Below are 19,425 nucleotides of genomic sequence, written 5' to 3' on the forward strand. Positions count from 1 at the left end.
TACTAGGAATATGGGCGCCAGGTTCATGAGTAGATCTCTCTCTCTCTCTCTCTCTCTCTCTCTCTCTCTCTCTCTCTCTCTCTTCCTCTCTCTCCTCTCTCTCTGCTCTATAGGGGATAGCTACAACCCCAGCCCTATTTGGAAACAGGGTCTCATGGAGTTGCCAAGAGCCTCAGTAAGTAGCCGGGGTCGGCTTCGAACCTATGCAATCCTCCTGTCTCAGCCTCCTGGGATTACAAGCGTGCGCCACCACGCCAAGCTTATGAAGGGCTTTCTTTCTTTCTTTCTTTCTCTTTTTGTGGTACTGGGGTTCCTGGAAGCCCTTCTACCTCCGGGCTACACTTCCAGACCTATTTTTACATTTTTATTTGGAAACAGGGTCTCCTAAGCCAGCGCGCGCGGCTGGCTTCGAACCTGCGCGATCCTCCTGTCTCTGCCTCCCAAGCGCGGGGATTACAAGCGTGCGCCACCACGCCCGGCTTTATGAAGAGATTTCTAATCACTATTTACGTGGCAGAGATTTAAGACAGGGAGATGCGCTCAAGAACTATGATCTTGGCCCCGCCCCCGCCCCGCACTAGCACAGACCCCGCCCCTTCCGCCTCAGGCCCCGCCTCTCGCCCGGCCGGAGGGGGCGTGGTCCGGGTGTGACGTCACTGCCGGCCCGACGCCATCTTGCTGGTTTGCGGCCGGACTTAGAAGTGGCGGTGGCGGTGGCGAGGGCGTGGGGAAGGGTGGAGGGGGCGAGGCCGCGACGAGGGCGGTGAAACTCTCCTCCCCTCGGCCCCAGCGCGTGGGACGGCGCGAACGTGGTTCTGGAGGGATGTCCGCCTTCTCCGAGGCGGCGCTGGAGAAGAAGCTGTCGGAGTTGAGCAACTCGCAGCAGAGCGTGCAGACCTTGTCCCTCTGGCTCATCCATCACCGCAAGCACTCGCGGCCCATCGTCACCGTGTGGGAGCGGGAGCTGCGGAAAGGTGAGTCCCTCGCACTCGGCGGGCGGGCAGGGACCCCGGCCCCTTCCCCGAGCCCCGCTCGCAGCGCCCGGCCCCGGCGCTCCGGGCTGGAGCGCAGCCTCGGCCCCGCGAGCCCCGCGGCTGGGGGGAGCGGCGCGCAGCGCGCCCTGCCAAGTCGGCGCTTACTACCTATTTACGAAACCCGGAGAGAATACTAAAAATCAATCGGGACTAATTTGACACGGGAGTAGGAACTTGATTCTGCACGCGATTAGGGCCAGAAACTTAGGCGGTATTTTTTTTCCCCCCCTAAGTTATAATGGAGAGTAGGGGAAGGAAAAGGCAAGAAAATGGAAAAGGTTGGTGTGGGGTTGGGAGTTAATTTCTTCATTTCTAGAACGTATCAACCTAGTCTTGTAAAATTGATCGGGATCTAACAGTTTTAGAACTGGAAGTCTAAGCCAGGCGTGGTGACTTAACGTTTGTAATTGGGAGTCTGAACCTGGAGGATCGCAGGTTCGAAGCCAGCCTTAGCAATTTAGTGAGGCCTTGTTTCAAAGTAAAAAATAAAAGGACCTGGAAAGAGCTTGGAGGTAGAATATCCCAGGGTTCGATCCCCAATATAAAAAACAATACAAAAACAAAACTCCCCCAAACCTAGGGGTCTAAAGATGCTTGATGCAGTGTAAAGAACCCTGACTTTGTAATTTTTAGAGGATCTGAATTGGCGAATTTCTTTTAACTTCTGAACTGTAGATGCCTCACTTAAAAAGGCGTTCAACTGGTGTGACGCTGCATGCCTGTAATGGCAGTACTTTGGAGTCTGAGACAGGAGAATTGAGGTTCGAGGACGGCTTCAGAAAATTGGGAGACTCTTCAACCTGGCCAGATACTGTTTCAAAAATAAAAGCCGGGTGTGGTGGCACATGCTTGTAATCCCAGCATTTGGGAGGCTGAGACAGGAGGAAACGGGTTTGTGGACAGCCTCAGCTACTACTTAGTGAGGCTCTTTGCAACTCAGACCCTGTTTCAAAATAAAGACCTAAAAAAAGGGCTACGAGTGTAGCTCGGAGGTGAGATGCTTCTGGGTTCCATCCCCAGTACCGCGTAACAAAATACAATAAAATAAAATAGGGTTGGGAGTGTACCTCAGAGGTAGAATACCCCGGGTTCAATCCTGAGGCACAATACACACACTCAGAAAAGGAGTTCAATCTACAGATCTAAAGGTCCTTCCTACACAGTCTTTATTTTGCAAAACATTTGATAGTGTTCTTGTAAATGAAATAAACTTTTTTGAGCAGATTTTTTTGTCACTAAAATATTCAAAATTAACTCATATTTGCCGAGCAGCTCTAGCTGTAAAGAACTGATTAATGGCCAGGCTGGTGGCGCACGATTGTAAGCCCAGCATTCAGGAGGCTGAGACTTGAGGATCGCGGTTCCTGGACAGCCTCAGCTACTTAGTGAGGCCCTTTGCAACTCAGTGAGACCTGGTTTCAAAATAAAGAATAAAAAATAGGGCAGGAGGTGTAAGTTGGAGGTCGAATGCCCCTGGGTTCCATCCCCAGACCCGCCAAAAAAAACACACAAAAAAACTGATTATTGTTTGTGCGCATGCAAAGAAAAAAAATTGACTTGCTTAGTCTGAGTTCTTGCCTTAATTATTTTTTTCCTCCCCCCCCAGTACTGGGAATGGAACCCAGGGGCATTCTACTTCCGAGTTACACCCCAGCCCTATTTTTTATTCCTAATTTGGAAACAGGGTCTCAGGGAGTTGCAAAGGATTTCACTAAGTAGCTGAGGCCGTCTGTCCATGAACTGCGATCCTCTGTCTCAGCCTCCCAAATGCTGGGATTACAAGCATGTGTCACCACACCAGGCATCTTAATTTTTTTTTTTTTTTTTTTTTTTGTGGCACTGGGGATGGAACCCAGGGGCATTCTACTTCTGAGCTACACCCCCAGCCCTATTTCTTTATTCTTTATTTTGAAACAGAGTCTCGCTAAGTTGCAAAGGGCCTCACTAAGTAGCCGAGGCTGTCCACGAACTGCGATCCTCCTGTCTCAGCCTCCCAAATGCTGGGATTACAAGCGTGTGCCACCACACCTGGCTTATTTTTAACTCATTGGATAGAGTGGGCACTTTTGAGACATTCTGATGAATATGATTATTAAGGTTTTGGGTGTTTTTTTTTGTGTGTGTGTGGTACTGGTATGGAGCCCAGTGGCTCCTCTACCTCTGGGCTACACCCCCAGATCTATTTTTGTATTTTATTTGGAAATAGGGTCTCACTAAGTTGCAGAGGCCCTCACTAAACTGAGGCTGACTTCAAATCTGTGCAATCTTCTTGTCTCAGCCCCCCAATTAATTGGGATTACAGGCTTGTGCTACCACGCCTGACTCAGTATTAAGGTTTTTTTTTTTTTTTTTTATATACTGGAGATGGAACCCAAGGTCTTTCTACCTCTGGGCTACACTCCAAGACCTATTTTATATTTTATTTGGAAACAGGGTCTTATTAATTTGCTGAGAGACTCACTAAGTAGTAGCTGAGGCTGGCCTTGAACCTGTGTGATCTTCCTGTCTCAGCCTCCCAAGTACTGGGATTACAAGTGTGCGCCACCACGCCCGGCTTAGTATTAATATTAGTCAAAATAGATGCTTGCTAACTGACCCACACGAAAGCCAAAATGTGATGGCTCTATAGAATGAGAAAAACAGCTCATCTGTGTCTTTGCTTGCTTGTGCTTAAGAAAATGTCCTCCCTTTGAAGATACTAAGCTATAGTCCTATTTTTTAGTTATTGGTGTTGAGCAAAGAATTTAACTGTGGATGGACAAAAAAATTTTGAGAAACGCTGATATAAAATTCTTGAAGTTGGTTGTGGTGGTGCATTCTTGTAATCCCAGTACTTGAGAGGCTGAGACATGAGAATAGCAGGTTTGAAGCTAGCCTGGGCAATTTAGTGAGGCCCTGTTTCCCAATAAATAAAAAATGATCTGGGGGTATAACTTGGAGGCAGAATGCCTCTGGGTTCAATCACCAGTGCCAAAACAACAAAAAAGAAACAAAAATTGTTGATAGTAGCTGGGCGTGGTGGCGCACGCTTGTAATCTCTGCGCTTGGGAGGCTGAGACAGGAGGATCTCACAGGTATGAAGCCAGCCTCAGCTACTTAGTGAGGCTGTCAGCAACTTAGTGAGACCCTGTTTCCAGATAAAATATAAAATAGGTCTGGGAGTATAGCCCAGAGGTAGAAAGCCTCTGGATTCCACCCCCAGTACCACCAAAAAAAGAATTGTTGACCACCAAAAAAAAAATTGTTGATAGTAGATGTGAACTTTGAGAAGTCAGGGATTGACATTACTTCTAATCTTTATTGGATTTGCAAATCAGCAAAAGGTTTATCATTTTGGTGGGAGAGGGACATTTAGAAACATAACTAATAGCTGGGTGTGGTGGCACACACTGTAATCCCATCATTTGGGAGGCTGAGACTGGAGGATCTCTGTTCGCTGACAGCCTCAGCTACTGCTTATTGAGGCCCTTTGCAACTCATTGAGACCGTGTTTCAAAATAAAGAATAAATAAAAAGTAGGACTGGGGGCTTAGCTTGGAGGTAGAATGCACCTGGGGTTCATCCCTAGTACCACACACAAAAAAAAGAAAGAAATATAACCAATAAAGAATTGATACATAGACTAGCTTAAAGATCTTTACAAGCTGGGTGTGGTGGTACATGCTTGTGTTTCTAGTACTTGAGAGGCTGACTCTGAAGGATGGAAGGTTCAAGGCCAGCCTCAGCAACTTAGTTGGACTTTGTTTCAAAATAAAAAGGGCTGGAGGTAAAGCTCAGAGGTAGGCTGTCCCTGGGTTCAATCCCCAATAACAAAATAAAAATCAGACTATTAACAAATCAGTAGGAAAAAAGACAACATATTTCACTTATGGAAACCTGGAAGGCCAGTAATACTTAGTAATCCAGAAAAAATAAATCAGGTAGGTATCACTTTTGTTCCTCAGTTTGGCATAAGTTAAAAAGAATGACAGTAGCAGAAACTGCTCAGAAAGACAAGAATAACCTTTAACATTGCTCCTTGAAAGTGTGAAAAGTTATGATCATTTTGGGGATCAACTTTTTAGCAACCTTGAATGAAGTGGAAGGATGTGTTGAATGAATGATACTCTTTGACTTGACAGTTCTCTTTTAGGACTACATCCTAAAAAGCAGTACCTGCAGCAGCCTTGTAACAAAAATAGAAACAATTTAAACATTCCATTTGTTAGAAAAGGGACAAATAAACCTGGCATGGTGGCCCAAGCTTGTAATCATCCCAGTACTTGGAAGTGAGGCTGAGTCAGGAGGATGGCAGGTTCCCACAGCCCACCTCAGCTACTTAGAGCCACTACAACTTAGTGAGACTCTGTTTCAAAACAAAGAAAAGTAGGGTTGGGAGTGTAGCCCAAAGGTAGAATGTCCCTGGGTTCAGTCCCCACTTCTGATATGTATATATCTCTGACAAATTGTGATATTCAGTCAGTATAATACTGTCCAGTGGTCTTCACAAATGAACTAGAGTTAAATGAAGCCACATGACTGAATTAAACAACAAAGTATTGAGGTAAGAAAACAAGGTACAGATCAGTTCCCACTTGGTAAAGTTGAAAGATAGGTAAAATGGTATTCTTTTGTTTACATGTACTTATAGGTACTGTTAAAACATGCATACCAGTGGTTAACACTATATTCCAAGATAGTGGTTATGTAGGAAGGGAAGAAACAAAGGGATCTATGGTATCTAATGTTTCGTATATTTAAAAAATATTGTTAGAAATGTGGGAAAATGATAAGATACGCTGTTAGCTGGATTTGAAGATGTTTCTGTCTGCTTAAATGCTTCGTAATTAGAACAAGTTAAAATATATAAGTAGATGCTTTAGGAGGAGAGTGATGGTGCAGATGCTACTGTTCTTGGCGGTTAGCGGGCTGCTGCAGATCTCTGTTGGTTGAGGTTAGTCTGCGCGGGTTTCCTTGGGCTGCCTTTGCATGGCGTAGCCTTTTTGTCCTCAGTCTTTCAGCAGTTCTGCTCCTCCACTTCAGGATCCTCCTGTAGCAGTCACATGCTGATTGTGCTAGGAGGCTAATTATCATGATATTGTATTGTTCATTGGGGGGCATATATTAATACATTTGTTATGAAGTAGATGATGGGCTTCTTTATATTGTTTTTTCCTATTTCAGTTTTTAGCTCTCTTAATCTCAGCAGACTGCTGTCAGTTGATGTTATTAAATATTTGTTGAATTTGTATTCATTTATAAGATTTTGGATTAATAAGAGGTGCTAAAATATATCCGGTGTGTTCTAAGCTACTCTTATTTGGTTTTAGAATAAAACCACATTTTTCAGTTGTGTTAAAGTTACATAGCAATATATATTGTAACAATGAAAAGATTCTGAGTGTGTGTGTTACTGGGGATTGAAACCAGGAGCCTTCTACCTCTGAGCTACACCTCCATTTCGAAACAGGGTCTCTCACTAAATTGCAGAGGGCCTCACTAAATTGCTGAGGCTAGCTCTGAACCTGTGATCCTCCTGTCTCAGCCTCCCAAGTACTGGGATTCCAAGCCTGTGCTGCCACGTCTGGGGAAGAGAGTCTTTTTTTTTTTTTTTTTTTTGTGGTACTGGGGATTGAACCTAGGGACATTCTACCTCTGAGCTCCACCCCTAGCCCAATTTTTTATTCTTTATTTTGAAACAGGGTCTCACTAAGTTGCGAGGGGCTTCACAAGTTGTTGTGGCTGGCTGAGAACTTGTGATCCTCTTGTCTCAGCCACTCAAGTACTGGGATTACAAGCGTGTGCCTCCATGTCCGGATCTGACTGCATAATTTTTTTTCTCCTTCCTTTTCGTAGTTTTTCACATCCCTTTCCAACAACAAGATCTATAATATAAGGTGATTTTTGTAACACTTTTGAATGACAGATTTAAATCATCAGGCAGACTGATTTAAAAACAAAAAACAAAAATCCCTCAGCCAGGCATGGTGGCGCACGCTTGTAATCCCAGCATTCCAGAGGCTGAGACCAGAGGATCACAGATTGTGGACAGCCGCAGGTACTTAGTGAGGCCCTCTGCAACTCAGTGAGACCTTGTTTTAAAAAAGAATAAAAAATAGGGCAGGGGTGTAGCTCAGAGGTAGAATGCCCCTGGGTTCCATCCCCAGACCCCCCGCCCCCCACAAAAACCTCATTATGAAAAAATGTTAAACAGGTATAAATTCCCTTGTGATCATTACCTAGCTTCACTAGTTTCTTAAAATATCATCAGATATCTAGCTAGTGTTTGTTTCATTGGTTATCTTACTTTTTTTGGCCATTTGTTTGAATCAGGGTCCAAGTAAAGCTTATTTATTACAATTGATTAGGGTATCCCTTAAATTTTTTACGTCTATGAGTTCTCTTTTGTTTAAATTTATTCTTTGAAAAAAAAAACATTGTTGCAAACAAACTAGTTTTCAACCTAGACTAAGAATTTTTCAAACTTTGAGGATCCTTTTTACTGCCTTAAAAATTACTGAACAGCTGATGTGGTGGCGCATGCTTGTGAAAAGCATTACTGAAGAGCTGGGGGCAGTAGTGCATGCTTCTAGTGCCAGCAGTTGGGGAGGCTGAGAGGAGGATCACAAGTTGGAGGCCAGCCTGGGTGACTTGACAAGACTGTCTCAAAATAAAATAAAAAAGCTGGGGAAGCCAGGCTGGTGGCACAGGCCAGTATTTGTGAGGCTGAGACAGGAGGGATCATAGATTTCAGGCCAGCTTCAGCTGTTTAGTGAGACCCCGTTTCCAAATAAAAATAAAAGAGCTGGAGGTGTAGGTCAGAGGTAGAACACCCCTGGGCACAGTTCCTGGTACTACAAAAATTTTAAAAAGTCCCAGATTTTTATTTTTAAGCGTGGTTTGCATCTATTGGTAATTCCTACATTAGAAATTAAAACACAGCATATTTATTACCTGGGCATGGTGACATACATTGTAGTACTTGGAAGGCTGAGACAGAAGGATCTCAGGTTAGAGGACAGCTTCAGCAACTTGGTGAGGCCCTCAGCAACCTAGTTAGACCTTGTTTCAAAGTAAAAATAAGAAGGGCTGGGGGGGTGTAGCTTGAGCTTGGAGGTGGAATGCCCTGGGTTCAGTCCACAGTATTCCCCTCCCCCCACAGTCTATTAAATAATTATTTAGGCTGGATATGGTGGCCCATACCTGTGGTCTTGGTACTTGGAAGGCTGAGACAGGAGGATTGCAGTTTTGAGACCAACCTAAGGAACTTAGCAAGACTCGCAGCAACGTAGCTAGACTCTGTTTCAAAACAAAAATGAAATGGGCTGGGGGTATAGCCCAGAGGTAGAAGCCCCTGGGTTCAACCTTCAGGACCACAGAAAAAATTATTTAATTTAAAAATTATAATACTAAGTTTGTTTCATGCTAATATAAAATATCATCCTAAGTGGAAAAATAATTATATTTTCAAAAATATTTAGAGAATGGAGTGATTGTTTTACAAATTTTAAATCTCTTTGTAGGGGGATGGCGGCGATGGTGCAGGGTCTACTGCATGACTAGCATGTACTCCATACTCCCAGCCTCTGTCATGTCAAAAAAGAGTTGGCTTCTCAAGTTTGTTTCTGCATGTAGTCTTGCTGTATCACACATCATGTGATTTCCAGAAAACAGCCACCTTTTTGCAAATGAATAAAGACAAATGAGATCTTATTATTCTTATTGTGAAAGTAGTTCTGACTTTGTGGACTCCAGGAAATGGAAATGGTCTTACTTCTCCTGTCTTAGCCTACCACTGTGCCTGACTACCCCTGAAAACTTAAAAATTGGATTATGAATTTTTTTTTCTTTTGTGATACTGCGGATTGAACCTAAGGACATTCTACCTCTAAGCTACACCTCCAGCTGTATTTGTTTTATTTTAATTTTACTTTGAAACATCGCAGAGGGCCTCACTAAGTAGCTGAGGCTGGCTGGAACTTGCGAACTTTCTGTCTCAGCCTCCCAGGTACTGGGATTAGAAGTGTGTGCCACCATGCCCAAATTGAATATGCATTTTCCTTTTGACCTAAAATGTAATTTGCATTAGGTTCTGTTCCATATGACATTATTTTTTATTTGTTTTTTATTTTTGTGATACTGGGGATGGAATCCAAGAGTATTCTACCTCCAAGCTACACCCCCAGCCTGATTTTTTTTTTTATTTATTTTGGAACAGGGTCTCACTAAGGTGTGGAGGACCTCACTAAGTAGCTGAGGCTGCCTATGAACCCTGGTCCTCCTGTCTCAGTCCTACAACGCTGGGATAACAAGCGTGTACCACCACATTCAGCAACTTTTTTTTTTTTTATTGCGGGTCTGGGAATGGAACCCAGGGGGCATTTGACCTCCAAGCTACACCCCCTGGCCTATTTTTTATTATTTATTTTGAAACTGGGTCTCACTGAGTTGCAGAGGGCCTTTCAAAATTTCTGAGGATTAGAATGAGTTGAACCTGCAAGTTCTTCTGTCTCAAGATCCTCCCAAGTACGGGATTATAGGCGTGGGCCACCAGCTTGGTGACAAGCTTTTTTATGTGTGTGGGGTACTGGGGATGGTACCTAGGAGCTTTTTTTTTTTTTTTTTTTTTTTAACCTCTGGGCTACACTCCCAGATCTGTTTTATATTTTATTTGGTAACAGGGTCTCACTGAGTTGCGGACGGCCTCACTAATTAGCTGAGGCTGGCTTTGAATCTGTATGATCCTCTTGTCTCAGCCTCCAAAGTACTGGGATTACAAACATATATCACCACATCCGGTTAACATAAGCTTTTTTTTTTTTCTGTCCTTGGGGGTCGAACTCAGGAGCATTCTCCATTCAAACTTCACCCCAAAGCCCTATTTTGTTCTTTATTTTGAAACAGGGTCTTACTGAGTTGCAAAGGGCCTCACTAAGTAGCTGAGGCTGTCTGTGAACCACAATCCTCCTGTTTCAGCCTCCCGAATGCTGGGATTACAAGCGTGTGCCACCACGCCCGGCTTCCAGCCCTATTTTTTATTCTTTATTTTGAAATAGAGTCTCACTGAGTTGCAAAGGGCTCACTAAGTAGCTGAGGCTGGCTGCCAAATGTGATCTTTCTGTCTCAGCCTCTCAAATGCTGGGATTACAAGTGTGCCATGCTGAGCTCTAATGCAAGCTTTTAAAAAAATGATTTGCCAGATCTTTTGTCCAACAGCTGAGATCCCAATACCTAGGGGGCTGAGACAGGATTATTTCAGGTCTGGGGCCAGCCTCAACAATTTAGCCAGGTCTTCCACAACTTAATGAGAACCCATTTCCAAATAAAAAATAAAAGTAGGGCTGGGTTGTAGGTCACAGATAGAATGCCCCTGAGTTCAGCCCTCAGTACCACCACCGAAAGAAATTGGCTAAGGAAATTATTTTAAAATTTCTAATAAAAATAAGCTGGGCGTGGTGGCGCACGCTTGTAATCCCAGCATTCGGGAGGCTGAGACAGGAGGATTGCGGTTTGCGGACAGCCCCAGCTACTTAGTGAGGCCCTCTGCAACTCAGTGAGACCCGGTTTCAAAATAAAGAATAAAAAATAGGGCAGGAACTGTAGCTCAGAGGTCGAATACGCCTGGGTTCTGTCCCCAGACCCCCCCCCAAAAAAAAAAAACCCAAAATTTCTAATAAAATAAAAGCATGTTTTTACATTACACAAATAATATGACAGTCTTTAATTTTACAGAGTAGACCTTTTTTTTGGTTTCTTATTCAGGAGATAATTATTGAGCTATTGAGCTTCTTCCTCTGTTAGACTAAAGATGGATTATTCAGCATTTAAAAAGAGCTGTATTCATGGAACTTACATAAGAGCCAGGGAAGCAGATACTCTTTTTGTGTGTGTGTGTGGTACTGGGGAACCCAGGGGCTTTTCTATCTCTGAGCTATACTCCCAGAACTAGTTTTATACTTTATTTGGAAACAGGGTCTCACTAAGTTGCTGAGAGCCTCACTCAGTAGCTGAGGCTGGCTTTGAACCTGTGCGATCCCCCTGTCTCAGCCTCCCAAAGGGCTGGGATTACAAATGTGCGCTACCATGCCCAGCTGGAAGTAGATATTCTAAATTATTATTGTTGTTATTATTATTTGCGGTACTGGGTATGGAGCCCAGGGGTATTCTACCTTTGAGCTACACCCCTAGCCCTATTTTTTGTTCTTTATTTTGAAACTGGGTCTCACTAAGTTGCAGAGGGCCTCACAAAGTAGGTGAGGATGTCTGAGATCCATGATCCTCCTGTCTCAGCCTCCCAAATGCTGGGATTACAATTGTACGCCACCACGCCTGGCCCTTTTAAATTATTAACCATACAGCAATACAAAGGAGAAGCATAATTGGGAAAGTAGCTTAGTTTAGTACTTATTTTTCATATTTGAAACAGGGTTTTACTAGGTTGTGGATGACCTCACTAAGTTGCTGAGGCCTCCCAAGTATAACAGGATTACAAATGTGTGTCACCACATCTGGTTTATGCATTTGATTTTTAAATCAAATAGAGAAAGAGGAATTAAAAACTAAAAATACAATAATACTGTTTTTTTAAATTACTTAGACATTTGCCTTTACTGATGTTCATTATTTCTTTCTGCATTGAATTACTCTTGTCTTTTTCCTCAACTTGAAGAATTTCCTTTAACATTTCTTAGTGGTTTGTTCTCATGATGAGCTACCTTGGTTTTTGTTTAGCTAGAAATATTTTAATTTCTGTTTCAGATTTGAAGGTTAGTTTTGGCATACATAAAGTTTTTGGTTGACATTTTTTCTTTCTCAGGATTTTATTTATTTACTTATTTAGTAGTACTAGGGATTGAACTCAGGGCCATTCTACCTCTGAGCTACACTCCCAGCCCTATTTTTAATTATTTTGAAACAGGGTCTTACTAAGTTGCAGAGGGCTTCACTAAGTAACTGTGGCTAGCCACAAACCTGTGATCCTCCAGTCTCAGCCTCCTGGGATTAAAAGCATGAGCCACCATGCTCGGCTACGACTTTAACTGTTTTCTGGGTGCCATAGTTTCTGATGAGAAATTAGCTTTTAATCTTATCAAGGCTCCCTTGTACACACGGCAGTCACTTTCCTACTGCTTCAGAATTTTCTGTCTGGTAGCTGAGCATGGTGGTGCATGCTAGTAATCCTAACATTTGGGAGGCTGAGACAGGAGGATTGAGGTTTGCAGATAGCCTCAGCTACTTAGTGAGGCCCTTTGCAACTCAGTGCGACCTTGTTTCAAACACGCTTGTCATCCCCGCGCTTGGGAGGCGGAGACAGGAGGATCGCGCAGGTTCGAAGCCAGCCGCGCGCGCTGGCTTAGGAGACCCTGTTTCCAAATAAAAATGTAAAAATAGGTCTGGGAGTGTAGCCCGGAGGTAGAAGGACTTCCAGGAACCCCAGTACCACCCCCCCAAAAAAAAAGAATTAAAAATAGGGCTGGGGGTGTCACTGGAAGGTAGAATGCCCTGAGTTCCATCTGCTATACTGAAAAAAAAAAATCTGGCTGTGTGTGTATGGTACTGGGAATTGAACTGAGGAGTGTTGTATTCCTGAGCTGTAGCCCACCCCCCAGTCTATTTATCTGTACTACTGATTGAGCGGGGGGGGGGCATTCAGTTCAAGTCTTCAAGTTACATCCCTGAGTTCATTTATTTATCTACTTATTTACTTATATCTTTATTTTGAAACAAGGTCTCACTAAGTTGCTGAGGCTGTCCTTGATGATGTTCCTGAGCTTCCCAAGTGCTGGGATTACAGCATGTGCCACCCTCCCTGGCTTTATTTTTTATTTTGAAACAGGATCTTGCTAAGTTGTTAAAGTTGGCTTCAAACCTGCAATTGTCATGTCTCAGCCTTGCAAGTATTGAGTGTCTTTGTCTCTTGATAGTTCGACTGTAACAGGCCTGTCAGTGGGGATCCCTCTGAGTTTATCTTGCTTGGAGTTTAAGCTTCTCCAATTTGTTGGTTGATGTTTTTCCTCAAGTTTTGAGTTTTCAGCCATTAAAGTAGTCCCCCCTTATCCACAGCAGATATATGCCAAAACACCCTGTGGTTGCCTGAAACTACAGATATTGCTGAAATAAACCTTTTTTCCTTATACATATATACAATTTTAACACATTTTCCATCTTACCCAAGTGCTTGTCATGCACTGTGGCCATAACTTGCAGTTATGACAACAAGACTAACATGAGTTCCCCTCCTCCTTCCCTCTCCCTTCCTCCCCCGCTTTCTGTTATAATTTGTTCTTACTGTAGATCTTAGCAGCCTCAGTATATGACCTGTTTTTCTTTCCTTATGTCAAAATTGGTATTGCTTCTCTAATTCTTTTTACTATTATCATCACTATTATTATTTTTGGTGCTGTGGATTGAACTCAGGGACGCTCTATTTTAGAGCTACACCTCCAGCCCTATTTTATTTTTTATTTGGAAACAGAGTCTCACCAAGTTGCTGAGAGCTTCACTAAATTTCTGAGGCTGTCTAGGAACCTGTGATCCTCTTGTCTCATCCTCCCAAGTACTGGGATTATAGGTGTGTAAGCCATCGTACCTGGCTTCTAATTTATCTTTTTGTTGTTTTTGTTGCCTGTGCTTTAGGTGACTTAGCCAAGAAATCATTGCCAAATCTGTTATCCTGAGCTTTCTTTGTATGCTTTCTATGAGTTTTATACATCTAGCTTTTATATTTACCTCCCTTGATCCATTTTAAGTGAGTTTTTGTATAGTATGAAATTTAGGTCCAGGCCCAGTTTTTTTCTTGTGGGCAATCAGTTGGTGTAGAACTTGTTGAACAAGTTATCTTTTCCTCATCAAATTGCTTTGAGCATATTTGTGTGGGTCTATTTTTGGATTCTCTGTTCTGTTCCATCAATTAATGCATCTCTTCTGCCAGTCCCCAGAGTCTTGTATATGATAGCTGTATAATAAATCTTGAAATCAGGCAGATTGATTTTTCTCACTATGTATTTTTTCAAATTTGTTTTAACTATTGTAATTCCTTTGTCTTTCTATGTAAATTTTAGAGCAGTCTATGTATCAGTTTAGGGAGAATTGACATCTTTACTCTGTTGATCTTGTAATCCATTAACATGCTATATATTTCCATCTATTTAGATTTTCTTTAATTTTTTCATCAGCATTTTGTAGTTTTCAGATATAAGTTCTGTACATGTTTTATTAAATCTATAATTATGGCATTGTATTTTTTCCTTCCATTTTTATTTTTTGGTACTGGGGATTGAATTCAGGGATTTCTACTTCTGAGATAGACACCCCTCCCCTTAATTTTGAAACAGGGTCTTGCAAAATTGCTGACATTGGCCTCAAACCAGCATTTCGGCCTGTCTCAGCCTCTCAGGTCCTGGATTGTTTGGCATTGTATTTTGTGTCTGTGTGTGTGTGTGAGTGTTGCTGTGGGTTGAATCCAGAAGCATTAGCATAATTAACCCAGAACCATATAGTAACCCCTGAGCTATACCCCCAGCCCTATTTTGTTTTTGTTTTGAAATGGAGTCCCACTAGGTTGATGAGAATCTCACTACTAGTTGAGGCTGTCCTTGAACCTGCTATCCTTGTAACTCAGCCTCTCAGGTACGGGGATTACTAGTGTGTACCACCATGCCCAGCTTTGGCATTGCGTTTTTACTTTTGCTATCTACATGTTTATTTCTAATATATTGACATATAATTGATTTTTTTTAACATCTCATCTTGTGTGACCTCGTTAATCACACTTAATAGATAATAGACTTTTTTATTTTTACTTTTTTGGTAAAATGTCCCTGGGTTCAATCCCTAGTTTGAACCCAGGGACATTCTATCTTGGCGCTACACCCATAGCCCTCTTTCCTTCCTTCCTTCCTTCCTTCCTTCCTTCCTTCCTTCCTTCCTTCCTTTCTTTCTTTCTCTCTCTTTTCTCCTTCCTTTCTTTCTCTCCTTTCTTTCCCTTTCTTCCTTTTCCTTCCTTCCTTCCTTCCTTCCTTCCTTCCTTCCTTCCTTCCTTCCTTCCTTCCTTCTTTCCTTTCTTTCTTGTGGTGCTGGGGATGGAACCCAGAGGCTTTCTACCTTCAGGCTATCCTCCCAGACCTATTTTCTATTTTATTTAGAAACAGGGTCTCACTAAGTTGCTGAGAGCCTCACTAAGTACCTGAGGCTGGCCTTGAACCTGTGTGATCTCCTGCCTCAGCCCCATGCACCACCATGTCTGGCTCCGGCCCTATTTCATTTTGACACAGGATCTTACTAAGCTGTGGGAGGCTTTGTCTGTCATCATGCTGGCCCCCCGTCCACCAGTGCTGATTACATTTTTAAATTTTGAAACTGTCTCAGGCATGGTGGGACATGCCGTTAATCTCAGTACTTTGGAGGCGGAGACCGGAGGATGACAGGTTCAAGGCCAGCCTCTGCAACTTAGCCAGAGACTCTTAGCAACTTAGCTTCTGTTTCAAAATAAAAGATAAAAATCAGGCTGGGGGTAGAGTTCAGAGGTAGAATGTCCCTTGGTTCAACCCCTGGTACCACAAAAACACACTAAAAAAAAACGAAACAAAACAAAAAGCAAAACAACAAAACCAGGGTCTCATTAAGTTGCTGATATTCTATGTTACCGAAGTTGGCTTTGAACGTGCAGTCCTCTCAGCCTCCTAAGGTACTGGGATTATAGGTGTAGGTTTTTTTTTTTTTTTTTAGTTCCTTTTCATGGATTTCTATTTTCCTTTGTAGGCAATGTTGTAGATAGGGAAGGATTCCTTCCTTCCTTCCTTCCTTCCTTCCTTCCTTCCTTCATGGTGCTGAGAATGGAACCCAGTCATTCTACCTCTTAAGCTACACCTCCAGCCCTATTTAATTTAATTAATTAATTAATTTATTTATTTATTTTGTGATACTGAGGATTGAAACCAGAAGCATTCTACCTCCGAGCTACACCCCATCTCTATTTTATTTTATTCTTTATTTAGGAACAAGGTCTCACTAAGTTGTGGCGGGCCTTACTAAGTAGCTGAGGCTGGTTGCGAACCTATGATCCTCCTGTCTCAGCCTCCCAAGTACTGGGATAACAAGCATGCAGTATCACGCTCGGCTCCAGCCCTATTTTATTCTTTCATTTTGAAATAGGGTCTCACTGAGTTGCAGATGGCTTCACTAGTTGCTGAGGTTGGTTATGAACCTGAACCTGAGATTTTCCTGTCTCAGCCATCTGAGTACTGGGATTACATGCATGTACTACCATGCCTGGCCAGTTTTATTTCTTTACTTCTGACTGATGGGTCTTTTGTTTCTTTTCCTTGCCTTATTGTACATGCTGGAGTTTCCAGTAGTTTAAAGAACGATGTAAGTATTGTCCTTATTTTAGAGAAAATGCATTCAGTTTTTCACTATTAGATTAAAATATATTTATTATTTATTTATTTATTTTTCTTGTGGTACTGGGGATGGAACCCAGGGGCATTCCACCTCTGAACTATACCCCCAGCCCTATTTTATTTTTTATTTTTAAAACAGGGCCTTACTGAGTTGGAAAGGAGCCTCATTAAGTAGCTGTCTGCAAACTGTGATCCTCCTATCTCAGCCTCCCAAATGCTGGGATTACAAGTGCTTTCTAAATTTAAAGTTACCTGTGAAATTTTTTATTTTTATACTTTTATTGGTATAGTGTAATTATTCTTGATGGTCTTCCTTAAAGTTGAAGACGTTCCTCTCTATTACTGGTTTATGATAGATTTTATCATGAATGTTGAATTTTTGTCGGAGCCTGTTTGTGTTGATTGATAGGATCAAGCAGTTTTCTCTTCGCCTTTACTGTTGCATTATATTGAGTGAAATTTGCTTGTCTAATGTTTAATTCATTTAGTATAAAGGTATTTGCATCTGTATACATGAAAGCTATTAATCTGTAGTTACTCTCTTCCCCCTGTTTGATTTTTGGTATTGTTTGGTTTTGCTCTTTGAGCAGCATTAAATTAATAAAATATGTGTTTTCTCTCCTGCTTTTTGGAAGAGATTGAATAGAATTTTACAAATTCATTTTTAAACATTTGATATAATTCTTTGGTTGGAAACCATCTGGACCTGTCAGTTACTTTTTTGGGAATTTTAAAATTGTGAGTTCATTTTCTTTAATTGTTATAGGGCTATTCAAATTATATTGAGTGAGTTATGGTAACTCATGTTTTTTGAGGAAGTATTCCATATTGTTAAGGAGTCCACTTTTCTTTTTTCTGGTGGTGGTGCTGTGGAGTGAAGCCAGGGGCATTTTATCTTCAAGCTACACCCCCAACCTGATTTTTTTTCTTTATTTTTGAAACAGGGTCTCATTAAGTTGCAGAGGACCTTACTAAGTATTAGCAAAGCTGGCCACAAACCTGGATCCTTCTTTCTCAGCCTCCCAAGTACTGGGATTACAAGTGTGTGCCACCATGCCCAGCTCAAGGGGTCTACTTTTTGTTTCTTTAGTTGTTTACAGTATTTCTTAATTATCTTTTTATTTTGAAACAGGGTCTCAGGAGGTTGCGGAGTCTCACTACTTGCTGAGATTGTTCTTGAACCTGTGATCCTCCTGTCTTAGCAACCTGGCTTGAGACTTCATCTTTTCTAAGGAGTACATTAAGTGTTAATTTTTCTCTGTGAGCACTAGTTTAGCTGTCTTCAAGATTTTGATATGTTGTATTTTTAACATATTTTCATAGTTGAAAACATTTTTATAATGACTCTTAATTCTTTTTTTTTTTTTAAGTATTGAAGATTGAAGACGGGTGTGTTGGCACACGCTTGTAATCCCAGCATTTGGGAGACTGAGATCGGAGGATCTCAGTTCTCAGACAGCTTCAGCTACTTAGTGAGGCCCTCTGCAACTTAGTGAGACCCTGTTTCAAAATAAAGACTAAAAAATAAGGCAGGGGATGTAGCTTGCAGGTCGAATGCCCCTTGGTTCCATCCCCAGACCTGCAAAACAAAACAGAACAAAAAAAACCCTAAAAAAGTTTTGAAGATTGAACCCAGGGACATTCTAATTCTACTTCTGAGAAACATTCCCAGCCCTGTTTTATTTTGTATTTTGAAATAGGGTCTCACTAAGTTGCTGAGGATGACTTTGAACCTTCAATCCTCCAATCTTAGCCTCCCAGGTAATGAGATTACAGGTGTGTGCCACTATGCCAGGCTGTTGGGGATCTTAAGAGTAGTGCAGAGTGGGGCATGGTGGCATACTCTTTTAATTCCAGCATTTGGGAGACTGAGACAGGAGGAAAGGGGTTTGAGGACAGCCTCAGCTACTACTTTGTGAGATCTTTTGTAACTCAGTGAGACACTGTTAAAAAATAAAGAATAATTTTAAAAAAATAGTGCTTAGGGTGTAGCTCAGAGGTAGAATGCCCCTGGGTTTCATCCCCATTACTGCAAAAAACAAAACAAAACAAACAAACAAACAAAAACTACAGAAGTCGGGCATAGTGGCACATGCTTGTAATCCCGGTACTTGGGAGGTTGAGATTGCAGGTCCGCAGCCAGCGAGACTCCTCAACTGAGACTCTGTTTAAAAATAAAGAATTAAAAATAGGGCTGGGGCTTTAGTTTGGAGGTAGAATGCCCCTGGGTTCAATCCTCAGTACCAAAAAAGAAAAAAAAAACAAATGTTTCTGAAGAACGATAGAGAGTTTGAAGAATTTTAAGCAAGAAGGAACACCTACCTAGTGGGCAATTTGAAATGTCACTTCCAAGGTTATGAATGGGTGACAGAAATCTCAGGTAAGTTGGGAGCTGGGCTTGGTGGCACATATTTGTAATTTCAGTACTTGGGAGGCCGAGACAGGTTCAAGGCCAGCCTCAGCTACTTAGTGAGGCCCTCCACGATTCAGTGAGACCCTGTTTCAAAATAAAGTTAAAAATAGTGCTGGGGGTGTGGCTTTGAGGTATAATGCCTCTGGGTTCCATCCTAGTACCATGAGGGGGAGGATCTCAGGTATCTTGGCAGGACAGGAGTATATTAGCTGTATCCATTTTTCACCCACTTCAGCTATTGAGAAGCAGCCAGCTATGTCTAACTGGACTCTTTGTCCTGTGTGGGACACAAAGAATCCATCCAGGAATCATTTGATTATGTACTTTTTTTGGTAAAGAAAATAAATAAGTTAAAGCAGTTTCTGCCTTCCAAACAGTTCTTCAACCACATTAACATGTCTTCTCTACAGTGCCACAAAGCAGAAAGAAAATCTTGGAAGTCTTTAGAACCTATTATAGGTTTGAAACACTTGTAACCAGTACAGAAATTTTTCCTCAAAAATTCTCATTGCTATGAAAAGACTTTTTAAAATTTTTTATTTGTTTGAACAGTACTGGGGATTGAACCCTGTGGGCATTGTACCTCCAGGCTATACCC

The 19,425-nt window shown here is 42.0% G+C and overlaps 1 protein-coding gene across 1 annotated transcript in view; it reads left to right on the top strand.

Annotated features, from left to right (window-relative positions):
- Positions 1–823: 823 nt before the first annotated feature.
- Positions 824–19,425, top strand: part of RPRD1A (regulation of nuclear pre-mRNA domain containing 1A) — a gene marked incomplete at both ends in the record, with an annotated part of 68,271 nt that continues 49,669 nt past the window's right edge. The window contains one exon of the mRNA XM_080714372.1: positions 824–974. Coding sequence (XP_080570498.1) covers positions 824–974 — 151 coding nt within the window. The remainder of the gene's footprint in view (positions 975–19,425) is intronic.

The sequence above is a fragment of the Muscardinus avellanarius genome, assembly GCF_963383645.1.
Source record: "Muscardinus avellanarius genome assembly, chromosome: 17".
Taxonomy (NCBI): Eukaryota; Metazoa; Chordata; class Mammalia; order Rodentia; family Gliridae; genus Muscardinus; species Muscardinus avellanarius.